The sequence below is a fragment of the Xenopus laevis genome, chromosome 3L (genome assembly GCF_017654675.1).
Source record: "Xenopus laevis strain J_2021 chromosome 3L, Xenopus_laevis_v10.1, whole genome shotgun sequence".
Lineage (NCBI taxonomy): Eukaryota > Metazoa > Chordata > Amphibia > Anura > Pipidae > Xenopus > Xenopus laevis.
The window spans coordinates 13268942-13285691 of record NC_054375.1 but is presented as its reverse complement, the minus strand read 5'-3'; the positions used below and the strand labels follow the sequence as shown (position 1 = coordinate 13285691).

Below are 16750 nucleotides of genomic sequence, written 5' to 3'. Positions count from 1 at the left end.
CCTGGGAGCACAGGGAAAATGGCACCAATCAGCTCTCCAACACTTGGATGCTCCATTGGGGCATTTACCAATTTTTTTTTACCAATTTTAATATTCTGTCCTTTAAAAAAGATCAGGGCAGATAGACTAAATTTTTAAAAAGTTCCCTCGCCCTCCTGTTATCCCAACAAAGGGGCCTCGTAAGCCCTAATGGAGGAGCGGCTGTGATTGAGTGGCATTGCACCCCTGGCCAGGGTCGGACTGGGGGGCCCGGGGCTGCTGTCTGAGGGCCCCCCTCCGTCCTCCCTTTCTGAGCCGGCACACTGCGCTGCGGGCAATACAGGAAGAAGGTGCGCAACAGTTTTTGCCCTTCGTCGGGCAGTCACTGCAGGAAAAAGGTGCCGATCTGGGCCGGCGGGCCCACCGGGTTTTTTCCCCAGTGTCTCAGCGGCCCAGTCCGACACTGCCCCTGGCACTACAACATAGGCAGCCTAAGCTTAATGATACTTACAAGGGATTAGCCATGAGAATCTCCTTGCACTTATCTAACATACACATTACAGGGCCATTTTGGCAGCAGCAGTTCTAGGGGGCGCACAAATTGGACAGGACATATTTGTAGCTGGTACTGCCCAAGCCCAGTGTAAGGGGCGCATGTCTGCTTAATCTGAAGTAGGATTTGGGGTGGGATAAAGGAAAGTAAAATAATACTATGGGTGTTATTGGGTAGATCCCCTCCAGTAACCCAATATTGAAACCTATTGTCCCTTGGCCAGGGTGCCATGAACCAATCCATGTTGTGCACCCAGGTGTCCCTTACGTAGGCTTGGGTTGGGTTCCACGAGCAGGGACTCCAGGGAGCAGAGCTTTCCTTGGGGAGTCGAAAAATGGGGGCAGCTGCCCTGGGTCCTGGGCATGACAAGGTCAGTGGGTAGTTCATGCCAACGGCACAATCTCCTGGTTATCGACTTGTCCATTAAATGGGCTGTTCATCTTTAAAGAGGTGGTTCATCTTTCAGTTAACTTTTAGTATGTTATAGAATGGCCAATTCTACGCAACTTTTTAATTGGTCTTCAAAATGTAATTTTTATTGGTTTTTTTTTTCTGATTCTTTCCAGTTTTCAAATGGGAGTCACTGACCCCATCTAAAAACAAATGCTCCGTAAAGCTACAAATGATCTATTATTGCTCTTTTTTATCACTCCTCTTTCTATTGAGCCCCTCCTAATCATATCCCAGTCTCTTATTCAAATAAGCCAATGGTTACTAGGGTAATTTGGACCCTAGCAACCAGATTTTGGAAACTGCAAACTGGAGAGCTGCTGAATAAAAAGCTGCTGAATAACTCAAAAACCACAAATAAAAAATGAAAGCCGGGGGGAATGGCCAGCGCGTGCATGTAACCACAATCTTAACTGCTCCTGCTTCGGTGCCAAACGAAGGTGGAAAAACAGCAGTCCCAGGGTGCCCTAAAGCGCAGAAAATCAACAACCGCTGGCATATCTAGAAGAAGAACTAAGCAGCAGCCCCTGCAACTTACCTCATTCTATGGATCTCAGCTGAAAGCGCCGCTCTTGGAGGATTGCCAAGATGGCGCCCAGTCCTCATCGGGTGCATCCTCACCAGCGCGACACGATGCTGAAAGAGCGCAACAATCAGATAAATACGAGGAGGGGACACAGGGCTTAACAGAGACACATTTAAAAGCGCTGCTTACAAAACTCAGGGAAGATATTTGCTCAGACACAAAACCAACTGTGCAAGACTTAAAAACAGAGTTACAGGTCATAGCTGAGCGCACAGACCGTGTTGAAACAAAAATGGTGGAACTGGTTGAGGCGCATAACACAATGGCAGACACATTGAATACTCGGGATGCCGAGATCGATAGACTGCAAAATAAGATAGCAGACATAGAGGATCGATCAAGAAGAAATAACGTGAGGCCCAGGGGGTACCACAAGAGATCCTGCAGGCTCAACTAAGCCAATATGCCCAAGAGCTTATATTAAAGGCACTCCCAGAGACCCCCACGGATCACCTTATCATCGATAGGATCCACAGGGTCCCTGAACCCAGAAATGCACCAAGTGAAGCACCCAGAGATGTGATCCTCAGAATCCATTTCTATCACATAAAAGAGGACCTGATGCTCTTTACCAGATGAAGAAAATTGGGTATATTAGTTATAAACTGGGAACAGGCCTGAGGTTATTTAAGGATCTGATGTAGACTGGGTGTCTGAGAATGACAGAAATTGTATCTTGGAGAAACAGATGTAAAAACAAAGGTATATTTAGTTGACATTTAAGGGTATGAGAACCTATACTAAAAGATATATCTGATGCCTGGGTCAAAGGGGTCGAACAACTGTGAATTCAAAGACAACTGGTCAAGATTCCAATCCTTTTTAAGAAGGAAATATATTTATACATACATCTATCTCTAGGTTTTTATTACATATTCATTGTATGTTTTGTATTTTGTATGTATTTTAGGTTCTTAATATTTATACTAGTTAGTTTGATGTGTATATGTTTTTCTTTAAATGGTTTCCTGTTATAATAGTAAGATTTCGGGATCCTTGAAAGGACTTGCAAGATGGGAAATGTGGACTTTGTAACATAAGTAATACGACAGTGCCATCTTCTGGTGGTTACACAAAAGGACTTTTGCCTTAAAGACAAAGAACTCTTTTCTCATTGGTTCAAAGTTCATCAAAGGAATTCTTCAGGGAAATTTGTATAAATGGACTGCTCTCAAACAGCAGTGCAGCTCATCTTGACTTCTGATACCATCAAGAACCTGAACATCCAGAGCTCACATATAAACGCCGGGAAAACAACTATTCACCAGAGGAAAAGGAAAGGTATTAAATTACCAACTACTGGGGAAAGAAATAGATTGTCCTTTAAAGCATTTTTGTTTGTAGTTTTTAAGAACTGTTATATACAAGTCATACTCTCTGTCTTGCATTGCTTGAATAAATCCTTCCATTGCTAAGCCTAAATTGGACTGAATTGTTGTTAGACGGATCAAATTTCTAACAGATTTGGCAACCCAGCCAGTTTTTGCTATTTCCCCAATCTTGGGAGCAAACCCCATATTTTTTCCTGTTCAGCAGGAGGTTTAAGATTAAAACTTTCAGGTTTAAATCTTAAAAAAGGGGGGAGTTCGATAACCACAGAGAGTTATCTAAATAACCACAGAGAGTTATTCAAGAGAAGAGGATTTTTTGCAAAGTAAAAGAACCTAGAGTCAGCAGTCCATTGGGCAAAGAAAGGAAGGGGAGAAGAAAAACAGTGGCCACTGTGTAAAGCGGGAAGACGCGTTGTATCTTCATATTTTTTTTCTTGGATCCACGGAGAGATTCAAGAGGCGTAGTATCCTTCCTGGAAAGAGTGCACATTTTAAAGGCAAAGGGACTACGAAACTTCATATCAGGTGAGTATGGAGTTAATTACTAAGCATGCAAAAAACAGTAATGTAATGTTTGAATTTAATGGTTGTACTAGAGCAGATGCTGATTTATGGCATAGTTTATATGAACAATGTGATCATGCAAACCAACTATTGGATAAGAAATTGTTATGCATAAATCGAGATAAGAAAAAGTTAACAAATATTCTTAAAATGATACATATTTTTAATACCATGATTTGTAAAAAAGAATCCACACAAGTTGTTTGCATGGCCACAAAAACAGAAGTCATAAATAATGAATCAGATGTTGCCAATACAGATATGGGAGGAAGTCCTGGAGTTCAGGATAATGTATCTGATTGCCCTAACTGTGACATATTAATGCAACATGTACAAGAGTTAGAAGATCAGATACAAGTAAGGACTGAGATGGTATGTCAGCTCAGGAAAAATACAAGGGAGATATGTGCAGGGAAAAAAGTTAAAGGACCCTTAGATATCCCAGAAATAGAAGAAGAAGAGGAGGAGGAGGATGAAGCAGTAGGGGGGGCTGAGGAAGAAAGAGGCAAACAGAAAAGGAAGAAAGAATTATTAACAAGAGCAGCCAAAATTAAAATTAAAATACATGAACAGTTGATGAAGATAGTTAAGGATTTACCTTCATACAATGTTGCTAAGGATGCATTTTTTAACCATGATGTGTTTCAAGCACATGTATCCAGATATGATTTGTCTAATGAACAAATCAATAAAATTTTTAAATTTTGGATTCCTACTCATATGGCTAGAAGACTTGTAATTCCTATTAATGCCCCAGAAATTGATCAAAATGGCCAAGAAGTACACGGCACAAGTAGGGATAGACTTAAACAGTTAATACAAATCACCACAGGGGAGAGTGTACCAACTAATGAGGTTCTTGATAATTTGAAAACTTCTATAAATGAAGACCCCTTTGCATTTTTAGTAATGTTTGAACCAGCTTATAGACTGGTTATGGGAATTGAAGATGATCAAGTTCCTCAACAGATGATACATGCCTTTGTTAAAAAATTTAAATATCTAGATACAGGTGCCATAGTATTTGCATGTGCCCTTGATAATCTTGAAGATGCTGCTGCATATATTGACAAATTTAGGAGACATTTAAAGGCAAGCACTCCAAAAGCTAAAATAGCAGAAATTATAAAACCAGCAAATAGATCCTCCTATAATAACACATATAAGAATGGGAAGGGGGAGAACAGACCATTCTCAGGCCTACAGAACCTGAAGTGTTTTAGATGTCATAGAAGGGGACATTTGAAAAGGAACTGTAGGACTCCTGAGAATGAGATAAATCACAAAGATTTAGGAAAGGAAAATGGATTTGTGAGGCAGGCCACAGCACCTCCTGCAGAGGCACAAAATCCAACACATGAGTCACCCTATGCACCTCTGTTGAGACAAATTAGGGAATTAGTAACTGAAGCAGGTTATAATTCTGTTAAAACATCTACTGAACATCACAAAATGCCAAATAACCAATGACTAGAAACGCCTAAATCTCGTCCCCTTGAATACCTAGCACCAGTATATCTTGATGATTGTGGTAGGCCTTTTGTTACAGCTTTATTAGGGGAATTTGAAACTGAATTTTTGATTGACACAGGAGCACAATTAAGTGTTACTAGCAAGAAAATTCCTTTACAGACAGGTTCACCTTGTTGTACCATTGTAGGTTTCAATGGTGGGGGAAGGTCCATTGCAACCATGGTGTCTGACATTCCATTAACAATACCAGGATGGCTTAAAACTAAGATTGACATCTGGTATTGTAAGGGAGTGGACAGCATACTTGGAACAGACATTATGGAAAAACGTGGTTAAAAAAAAGGTAAAAAAGGTAAAAATCCTGTTGTAATAGATCCTACTGATTTTGAACATGTGAAAGCAATTTGTCCAGTGAATGTTTCCCCAGAGGAATTCATGTGGCCCAACACTGGGGAAAATCCTAAACTTAAAGAATTGGTGAAAAGATTTCCAAAATTGTGGGCCCAGGGCAAAAATGATTGTGGCAATTTGAAAGGGGTTCTGGTTGATATTAAAGGCCCAGACCCTCCACCACAGAGGCAGTACAGACTCCCTCCTGAATCATTTGATTCAATTGCCAAGGTCATTTCTGATCTGGAAGCAGCAGGTGTCATAAGGAAAGGAAATTCAAAATGCAATAATCCTTTATGGCCTGTGAAAAAACAAGATGGGTCATGGAGATTAACAATTGATCTGAGGATGTTGAATAAATATACACCTCCCTCAGCTCAAATTGTTGCTGATATCCCTGATGTTATGTCTAGATTGATGGCAAATGCACGATTCTTTTCAAAAATAGACATAGCGAATGGATACTTCAGCATTAGTCTAACTGAGTCCTGTCAATACAAATTTGCTTTTACATTTCAAAATCAGCAATTCTTATTCAAAAAACTACCACAGGGTATGAGTTCTTCTGGGAGTTTTTTTCATCAAGGTTTGGCAAATGTTTTATCCATATTTTCAAAACCAGAATGTTTGTTACAATATGTGGATGACATATTGCTCCAAACAGTCTCAGAGGAGGAACACTTAGAATTGTTAGAGGAACTATTTGAGCTGATATGTAACTCAGGACTCAAAATGAACACAAAAAAGGTAGTGTTTTTGCAACCAGAGATTGAATACCTTGGTATTCAAATTGGTCCTGGTTACAAAAAGCCACTACAAGAAAGAATTAAGGCTATTTCCAAACTTCCAGTTCCAACAACCGTAAAAGCCTTAAGACAATTCCTAGGATTAGTAAATTTTTCCAGAGACTTCATTGAATCATTTGCAGAAAAAGCAAAACCTTTATATGATATTCTCAAGGGAAATGATTCTGCATTTGGTCCTTGGACTCAAGAACAACAAATTGCGTTTGAGACACTTAAGAGGGAACTGCAAATGGCTCCAACATTAGCTACAGTAGATTCCTCTGCTCCTTTTGCATTACAGGTGCACACTTCTGAAACGGCTGTTTCAGCAGTGCTCCTGCAATTGCAAGGTAATGTATGGAGACCAGTAGGATATTTTTCAAAGGTGCTGTCACCTGTTGAAAAAGGTTTTGATATCTGTACAAGACATTTGTTGGGGGTCCATTTTGCTGTGATTGCTTCAGAGCATATCGTGGGTTTTAAAGATATATGCTTACAAACACCACATACACCTCTCAAGTTATTGATAGAAAAAGGAATTTCTGGAGTCTCACCACAAAGGTTTTCACATTGGTTAGTGACTTTGTCAACCAAGCCTATTAAAGTGGATCAGAAAGCAAAATATGTGCTTCCACAATTAATGCAATATGAAGGCCAATGTCATGAATGTGAAGCAAATGTGGAAGATGCTTATTCTATTCTGTTTCGCAGAGAAGCAAGTGAAATAGATGAACCTGTATTTGTAGATGGATCCAGATTTTTCTCAGAAGGAAAATACTATACAGGTTACTCCATTTGGTATCCAAACAGGAATGTTTCAGTTAAGCATAAACTTCCAGGGCATTATTCAGCTCAGAGGGCAGAAGTAGAAGCTGTTAAAACTGTTCTCATGCTTGACAAGGATAAGGAAAAACATCCACTAGTAATATATAGTGACAGTTCTTATGTAGTAAGATCTTTAACTGAATATTTAGTGGTGTGGCAGCGTAGAGGATTTGTAGATGCCTCTAATAAAACCCTCATACAAAAGGAAACATTAGAGGGAATATTTGATTTGGCAGCACAAAATCCAGGTTTACATGCTGTAGTCAAGGTGCCTGCACACAGGAAAGGTGAAGACTCACTCAGTGCAGGAAATATCATGGCTGATGCATTAGCTAAGGAAGCAGCTTTAACTGGAGATACTGTAATCCCTTTGGAATCCAAATTAGTATTACCGGTCAGGAAGACAGACACACAGCTTCCATCATTTTCTGAGGAACAAGCCAAAGATCAAAATTTGGTTGATCTTCGGGTTAATTTAACATTTCCCTTTGTTCAGGAGAACGGAATGTTATGTTATGACCAAGATGGGAAGTTGCGTCCTGTAGTTCCACAACATTTACAAATCCCATTCACAAAATACAATCATGAGAGTTTAGGACACATAGGGCAACAACGACTTTATGAAGTTCTACGAGACAAATTTTACTGGGACAAAATGAAAGACACAATAGAGCAGGTAGTAAATACTTGTCTAATATGTGCCCAGGTAAATCCACGCCCCAAAGGCCAGAAAATACCAATACAACATATTGCACCTGCGGATGGTCCATGGGCTACTCTCCAAATAGATTACATTGGACCACTGCAATCTGGAAGGTATGGGTTAAAATATGCATTGGTGGTGGTGGACATATTTTCTAAATGGGTGGAGGTTATCCCTGTAAAAAGAGATGATGCATTGTCAACTGCAAAAGTTCTGTGGGAACATATTTTTTCCAGATGGGGGTTTCCTCAGATTTTAGAATCTGATAGAGGCACACATTTTACAGGACAAGTGATGCAAGCAACATGTGCAATCCTGGGAATTCAACAAAGGTTCCATGTCCCTTATCATCCACAATCAGCTGGAATTGTGGAGAGAATGAACAGAACCATAAAATCCAGGATTACAAAAATGTTGCTTGACAGGGGGAATACTTGGGTGGAAGCACTCCCAGCAGTGTTAATGAGTATTCGAGGCACAACCTCCTCAGCTACCCAATATACACCTTTTGAGTTAATGACAGGTAGGAAAATGTCTTTAACATTCCCAGGTGAACCAAAATTAACCACCCCACAGAAGGATGCAATTGCAAAATCCCATTGGTTACAATTATTGCAAAATAATCTTGATTCTGTTTTATCATATGCTGCATCTAAAATGCAAAAAACCACTCCTCCTGAATTTTCAAAATTTAAAAAAGGTGGTATGGTTATGATAAAGTCATTTAGGAAAACAGGACCATGGGAAGCCAATTGGGAAGGCCCATATAATGTATTGAACACAATGGGTCAAGCTATGATTCAGGTACAAAGACCACCTGATTCAAAGCAAAACAGACGCAGACAGCAAATGTTCTGGGTTCATGCAGATCAATGCAAACTTTATATGCCAACTCAGTGATACTGCATATTTATTTTTCAGGATAAAGAATTCATTAAATGGAATTCCAAGGAAACAGGAAAATGAAAGAACACCAAAGATGGGACAACCATGAAAGATCTTGCATCAAATCCATAATAATGATGACTTTTCTGATGATGGGATACCTATTGCCTTATGGTCAAGCCATTATTCAACAACAAGAGGAATCTATGTACTTAACTCAGGATCAGTTATCAAACTTTAATCTAACAAATGACATAAAGGGCCAAATATGTATAGGAAGTCAAACTGGGATAATATTAACATGTTGCATCAAAATTACATTCGATTCAGGTGACAGTGTGTATATTAATGCATCTATAGGACCAAAAAAAGGATACAAGTGGTTAAAGGGTTTATATACACAAAATAATCATACAGAGTTTTCGGAATGTAATCTTGGTGATTCTATCAAATGGATTTTAATGGTTAAAGGGGAAAGCTCCTTACAAATAACCAGCAATCCTGAAATAGGTGAACCAGGTGAAACCAAAATGGGTACAGTTATACCATTGGATATATATTATGCCAGGGTATGGTACAAATATCTATTACCAGAGAATTCAACCAAACATGACTCTGAGGAAAATCGTAAAAAGGAGTGGCAAATTAAAATAAGTAGGGAAAGATCTCTTCCAGTAAATATTGAAGTGATATTGATTGATACAGATGTTGTAATTCCTAAAGTCAAGGTATGGCCTAAAAATGTAAAAGTACAAGAAGGCCAAGATTTACAATTGACTTGTGGTACGGAAATAAGCTTACCTCTGGGTTCGATCATATCATGGTTCAAGGAAGATGATTTTCGAGGAAGTATGAATTATGGTTCTGAGATAATTTTACATAAAAGTCCCATTGGGAAGATACAATGGTATAACCAAACCCTTACCTATAAGATGGAAAATCTAAGAATAGAAGACCAGGGAGCTTATCAATGTTGCCTATCGTTATCTAATAATATAACATGTGAAAAGATTAGTGTTGTAGTATATCTACATCCTGTAAATGTAACCTGTGCAAATAATCCTATTGTTCCATCAAGTCCATTCCAAATTAACCATTTTCATTCTAAACCACTTTTAAAAGATGGCCAATATATTACTATAATTTGGCATTTTAATATTTCTCAGTGGAAAATCTCTACTAGATTCCCACAATGTAAGAAATATCTTTTAAATATGGAACAAGGAATGGAACATTGGTTTGGTAAATTAGACAATTCGAGATCAAAAAGAGATGTAATAGATAAAATTCTTGGAGGTATTGGTACTATAGGCACAGTTGCCAATAGTATCGAGATTACTTCTCTACAGAAAGATTTAGAAGGTACAGGATTATTGAACAGCAAGTCATTGCATGTTCAAAGAGGCTTAAATCAAATTCTGAATCAGATGGTTGTTAAGTCTGCTTCAGTATTTGGACCTTCCTTGCTACACCTCCAACATATTACATTAGGATTATTGGACAGTGAGAATGCTGCACAGGTATCAAGAGCTTGTATGGAGATTCAGACTGAATACTCCACAGATTTTAAAATAACAGCGCAAGCTCTACAGGGTGGGATAACTCCTTTATCACTACAAAATAGTTTACCTCAAGAATATGAAAAAGCCCTTAACCATTCGGATTTGTGGGTGAATAAATGGGTTGGATGTAAGAACCTTGAATGTATCGCGACTTCTCTTATACCAATTGCGGGAGAGGAGATGTCAATATACTCAATGACTGTTTTAGGAATTCCAGTTAGTAAATCTCAATTATTATTTTATAGTTTAACGTATAAAGATTTTATTGGGAATCCAACAACAACGAAGCCTGAACAGGTGGATTTATCCGCATGTTTACATTTTAATTTTAAGATTTTATGTTTACCACACCAGATAAGACCAATTTATCATTATTGTTTCCATAACCATTCAATGTGTGCTGCTAGAGTTGAAAATGTTAAATCTACAATAGAATTAATGACCCCTCTTGAAAAAGGAAAAATATGTTTTCAAATAATGAAAAAAATTGAATCGGTAAAGGTTTTATATCCTACTTGTATGGCAAAGCCCAATTTGGATAGAGGATTATATTGCATCAATAATAATCCAACAGCATTGACTTTACAAGGAACTTATATAAATATTCCACAGTTCCATGTTAAAGATATAAATGTGGTACCGATTCAGTTTAATCTTACTGTAGTAAATGAATTCCCTTGGTTTGAATGGGCCAAACAAATTCAAGAAGATAAAGGATTATTATATAATTTACAAAAACAGTTACAAGAGGCGGAAATTATTTTCCAACATGAAGAAGGAAAGTTAAAAGCTATAGAGCATGAATATTCAGAAATGTCAGGGTCTACCTGGTGGAGGAAAATGGTGAAATCTGTTAATATGTGGGCTAAAACCTCTACAGGCACCGTTGTTAGTAATATTCTTTTTCATCCTTTAATTATTGTGTTTATATTAGCCATAGGATGTATTGTTATACAATTATTTTTAGTTTGTAGAGTAAGATGTATGTATAAACGTATGAAGAAATCTATTAATCAAGGGGAAGTTATTCTCAGAGAAATGGTAAATCGAAAATGTTGATTATATTATGTTCTCCGGGATACAATAGTTTGTCAAGAATGACTGTGATACGAATGAAATGTGAAAGTGATTATAAAAATTACTACATCAGACCATAAAAAGGGGGGCTTGAAGAAAATTGGGTATATTAGTTATAAACTGGGAACAGGCCTGAGGTTATTTAAGGATCTGATGTAGACTGGGTGTCTGAGAATGACAGAAATTGTATCTTGGAGAAACAGATGTAAAAACAAAGGTATATTTAGTTGACATTTAAGGGTATGAGAACCTATACTAAAAGATATATCTGATGCCTGGGTCAAAGGGGTCGAACAACTGTGAATTCAAAGACAACTGGTCAAGATTCCAATCCTTTTTAAGAAGGAAATATATTTATACATACATCTATCTCTAGGTTTTTATTACATATTCATTGTATGTTTTGTATTTTGTATGTATTTTAGGTTCTTAATATTTATACTAGTTAGTTTGATGTGTATATGTTTTTCTTTAAATGGTTTCCTGTTATAATAGTAAGATTTCGGGATCCTTGAAAGGACTTGCAAGATGGGAAATGTGGACTTTGTAACATAAGTAATACGACAGTGCCATCTTCTGGTGGTTACACAAAAGGACTTTTGCCTTAAAGACAAAGAACTCTTTTCTCATTGGTTCAAAGTTCATCAAAGGAATTCTTCAGGGAAATTTGTATAAATGGACTGCTCTCAAACAGCAGTGCAGCTCATCTTGACTTCTGATACCATCAAGAACCTGAACATCCAGAGCTCACATATAAACGCCGGGAAAACAACTATTCACCAGAGGAAAAGGAAAGGTATTAAATTACCAACTACTGGGGAAAGAAATAGATTGTCCTTTAAAGCATTTTTGTTTGTAGTTTTTAAGAACTGTTATATACAAGTCATACTCTCTGTCTTGCATTGCTTGAATAAATCCTTCCATTGCTAAGCCTAAATTGGACTGAATTGTTGTTAGACGGATCAAATTTCTAACACCAGACAACACAAAAATATCCCACAGCTGTTCCAAAAAATACAAGTCTATGCAGAACTATCAGCAGCAACTTTGGCTAAGAGACACCAGTTAGCAGTGATAACTCAGGCCCTACGCCAGAATGATATACAGTACAAATGGGGGGACCCAACAAAACTGATTGTTCAGTGGCACCACAAAAATGATCTCCACTGCAGCGGAAGGAAAAGCAGCATTAACACAATGGAATATCCCAGTAGAAACACAACACAAACCACATGAGCCGCATGGAAGCGCATGCACGTGGAAGAAGAGTGGATCAAAGACATAGGGAACCTTAACCTCCCACCACCACTATAATGACCTTCAACCCTGGGTCACTTACCTGGATTAATGTTCCCAGGCACCGGAACAAGAACAACTAAGATCTCAACAACAGAAGATCTAAACACCCCCCCAATTCTTTTCTCTGCTACTGCTAGACTGTGTGCCCAGATAAGGCATGTATGCAAAAAGAGAATGGCCTAACCAAACGGCCAAAATGTACATATGTTTATAATGGTTTTGTTTACTTCTCTTTCCTCTCTCTTCTGCTCTACCCCTTCAATCCTACCCAGGAGACTGACATGACAAATGAGTAAACATCAGTTCCAGCTGCTGAGGAACCAGCCAAATGTACACACTATAGCACAACAACAAGTTCCAATGGGTCTCAAATGTTTTAGTATGAATGTGAAGGGCTTAAACACACCCCACAAACATCCATTGACCTTAGCAGAGTGCAAAAGGCAAAATGTAGATATTCATTTGGATCCAAGAAACATATTTTCCAACAAAAGATCAAAACTCGATTGGTAATAAGCAATACAAAATGATAGCAGCGGCAACATCGAAAGCAGAAAAAAAGAAGTGTAGCCATTCTGGCTAGAAGATCCTTAAAGGGATACTGTCATGGGAAAACATGTTTTTTTAAAAAAACACATCAGTTAATAGTGCTACTCCAGCAGAATTCTGCACTGAAATCCAATTCTCAAAAGAGCAAACAGATTTCATTATATTCAATTTTGAAATCTGACATGGGGCTAGACATATTGTCAGTTTCCCAGCTGCCCCCAGTCATGTGACTTGTGCCTGCACTTTAGGATGGAACTACTTTCTGGCAGGCTGTTATCTCTCCTACTTAATGTAACTGAATCAGTCTCAGTGGGACCTGGCTTTTACTATTGTGTGTTGTTCTTAGATCTACCAGGCAGCTGTTATCTTGTGTTAGGGAGCTGCTATCTGGTTACCTCCCCATTGTTCTGTTGTTAGGCTGCTGGGGGAGGGGTGATTTCACTCCAATTTGCAGTAAAGCAGTAAAGAGTGACTGAAGTTTATCAGAGCACAAGTCACATGAATGGGGTCAGCTGGGAAACTGACAATATGTCTAGCCCCATGTCAGATTTCAAAACTGAATATAAAAAAATCTGTTTGCTCTTTTGAAAAATGGATTTCAGTGCAGAATTCTGCTGGAGTAGCACTATTAACTGATTCATTTTGAAAAAAACATGTTTTCCCATGACAATATCCCTTTAAATATAACAAGTGTTCAACATTTGGCTGACTATAAGGGCAGATGTTTAATTGTAATTTGTAATGTAAACCAACAACAATATACCCTGGTGAATCTGTACTCTCCAAACACTAATCAGAATCTTTTCTTAAAACAAGCCCTGGATCAAGTACAAAGTCTCAAACAGGGTATTGTCATTATAGGTGGTGACTTTAATAATGTACCAGACCTGGAAATGGACAGAACCCCGCAGGCAGCTCTATTACCCCCACGATAACGTAAAACAGTAACGAAAAAAATCTCTTAAGTTTTACTAAACTCCTAGCGCAATACAACTTATATGATATTTGGAGAGTCCATAATCCTACCATGAAGGACTTTACCTATTACTCAGCTCAAAAATCATATACGAGAATTGACCTATTCCTGATCTATCCCCAAACACTTAAGCAAACACTCCTAGATGTGAAATCAAAAACACAACATGGACAGACAACTCACTAGTCGCATTTATACTACAGGAAAAACATCAGTTTACCACTAGACCCCCGTGGAGACTAAATGACACGCTTCTTACAGATAAAAACACCAAATTCACTAAGATTCGTAGTTGCGCCAGGCGTAACTTCGCCGCACTTCGCCACACTTCACCAGGCGTAGTTTCGCCAGCGCTTCGCAAATTCACTAAAATCCGAAGATGCGCTCAGGGGTAGCGTAAGGCTGCGAAGTTGCGCTAGCGTTGATTCGCTAAGTAAAGCGAAGTTACGCTAGCGAAGGCTAATTTGCATACGGCGCGAAATTCAAATTTCAATGGAGGAATACGTATCAGCACTACAAATGCCTAGAAAACCTTCAAATCATCAAATAAAATTTTTATTTTGCCCTACACATGTGCCCACTGTTAAGGTAAGTTGCCATGAGTCAGGAAATGTAGGGGGGAAGGAGGGGAGCCCCAAAAAATTTTTCGATCTTTTTCAGCCTATCACCCATAATGTAGAAAACACGCCAGCGTTTTTTGGGACTTAGAAAAATTTTTGACTTTTTTTGAGACAATCCCTATCTACTCTATTGCGCTTCGCCAGGTCTGAGGTGGCGAAGGAAGTCTAGCGTAAAAGGTAGCGTTCAGTACACTGCGCAAGTTAGTGAATTTGCGTAGTTACGTCGCTAGCAAAACTTCGCCAGGCGTAAGGGTGCGAAGTAACACTAGCGAAACTACGCCAGCGTTCGTTAGTGAATTTGCGCAGTAACGAAAATGACAAATGCTAGCGAAGTAACGCTAGCGTTCGGCGCTTAGTGAATTTGCCCCCATGGATCAATTAGTATTACGGATTTCTTTACCATCAATGATAGCACTAACGGGCCAGACCTAAACCTCTGGTGTGACCATAAGGCAGCGGTCAGAGGGCAACTGATCAGTATTGCTGCCTATAAAGCCAAACTAGCTAGAGCTAAGCAAGAACAACTACTAAATAAAATAAATGAGCTGGAACAACTTAAACGCACGGCACCCTCTTCAGATATTATAGGTCAGTTAAATGGACCAAAAGAAGAGCTAAATCTCCTTATTCTAAGCAGATGCCAAAGTCAACTTACTAAACGCAAGAGTATAAACTATGCCATGGGAAATAGAGCAACTGCCATTCATAAAAAGCAATTGGTTCAACAAACATTACAGCAGAGAATAGGGAAAATACATTCGACCACTCAAGAGGTTAAAATCAACCCAAAAGATATAGCTGATACATTTGCCCAATTCTATAGTGACCTTTACAACATGAAGGATAACCCCTCTATTACTAAACCTACCGAGGTGGAGATACGCTCATTCCTGGAGCATATACAACTACCAGGTATACCTACCATAGCAACCTCAACCCTAAATAGCCCTATAACAACAAAGGCATTTAGGAAGTTGATAAAAAATATGCCTCAAAACAGGTACTATAAAACCTCGCTACGCTATTAACACCTTACCTTACAAGAGCCTTAAACGCAGCAGCAACTACAGGGAAGTTTCCTCAAGTGTTGAAATCATACATTTCGACAATCCCCAAGCCAGGGAAAGATAGCACTAAATGCCCCAACTACCCCCGATATCTTTATTAAAAATATATGCATCTATTTTAGCAGACCAGATTCAGACAGTACTACCACACTTAGTCTGTAACGACCAGACAGGATTTGTTAAACACTACAATACTAGAGGGCTCATTACATTGATACATCAGCTACATAAAGATAACATACCATCTATGGTATTGCCATTGAATGCCGAAAAGGCGTTCGATCGGGTAAATTGGTTATATCTAAAATTAGTCCTAGAGTCATTCAAATTCCTTCTTCACTAATAACTGCCATTATGGCCCTCTACTCTGACCGCTCAAGTGAATGGTTTCCTGTCAACCCCCTTTTCCTTATCAAATGGAACGAGGCAAAGGTGCCCACTCTCACCTCTTATCTACATTTTAAGTATTGAACCATTAGCCTATGCTATTAGGAGCGCACAAAAGATTAGAGGGATAACACTAGGCCCACAAGAGCATAAAATTCTATTGTTTGCTGATGATATTGCACTGACAATAACCAACCCTGAAGTTGCCTTACAGGAGATGTTTGAATTGATTGGACATTTTGGCAAACTGTCATACTATAAACTCAATATTACCAAAACGCAAGCAATGCCGGTTTGTATGTCAATATTGGATACCAATAAGCTGAAAAAGAAATACGACCTGGACCAAACCACAGCAATCAGTTATCTGGGAAGCAAAATAACAGCAGATCTTTATCAACAGAATTACACCACAATACTTAAAGATACTCAAACAACTTTACAGACATGGAAAACTTCATATGTATCCTGGAAAGGCAGAATAAATGCTGCGAAAATGCTGATTTTACCAAAAATTCTATACAAATTTAGGGCTTTAGCCATTCCACTAGACAACTCCTTCTTTAAGCAACTCCAAAGAATAATACAAGCGTTTATATGGAACCATAAGAAACCAAGACTCGCACAGGACATTATGCAAGCCCCTAAGCAAAAAGCTGGTTTGGCATGCCCGAACCTACGATTGTACT

At 38.7% G+C, this 16750-nt stretch overlaps 1 protein-coding gene across 1 annotated transcript; it reads left to right on the top strand.

Annotated features, from left to right (window-relative positions):
- The first annotated feature begins 2147 nt into the window (after positions 1-2147).
- Positions 2148-12100, top strand: LOC121400952. The gene is made up of 2 exons (XM_041585296.1): positions 2148-3424; positions 8561-12100. The coding sequence occupies exon 2, from the start codon at positions 8578-8580 to the stop codon at positions 11143-11145; it is 2568 nt and encodes an 855-aa protein (XP_041441230.1). The 5' UTR covers positions 2148-3424; positions 8561-8577; the 3' UTR covers positions 11146-12100.
- The last annotated feature ends 4650 nt before the right edge of the window (positions 12101-16750 follow it).

Bases quoted from the DNA above. Each gene is read 5' to 3' on its own strand.
- LOC121400952 (XM_041585296.1), top strand. From the start codon at position 8,578: ATGGAATTCCAAGGAAACAGGAAAATGAAAGAACACCAAAGATGGGAC.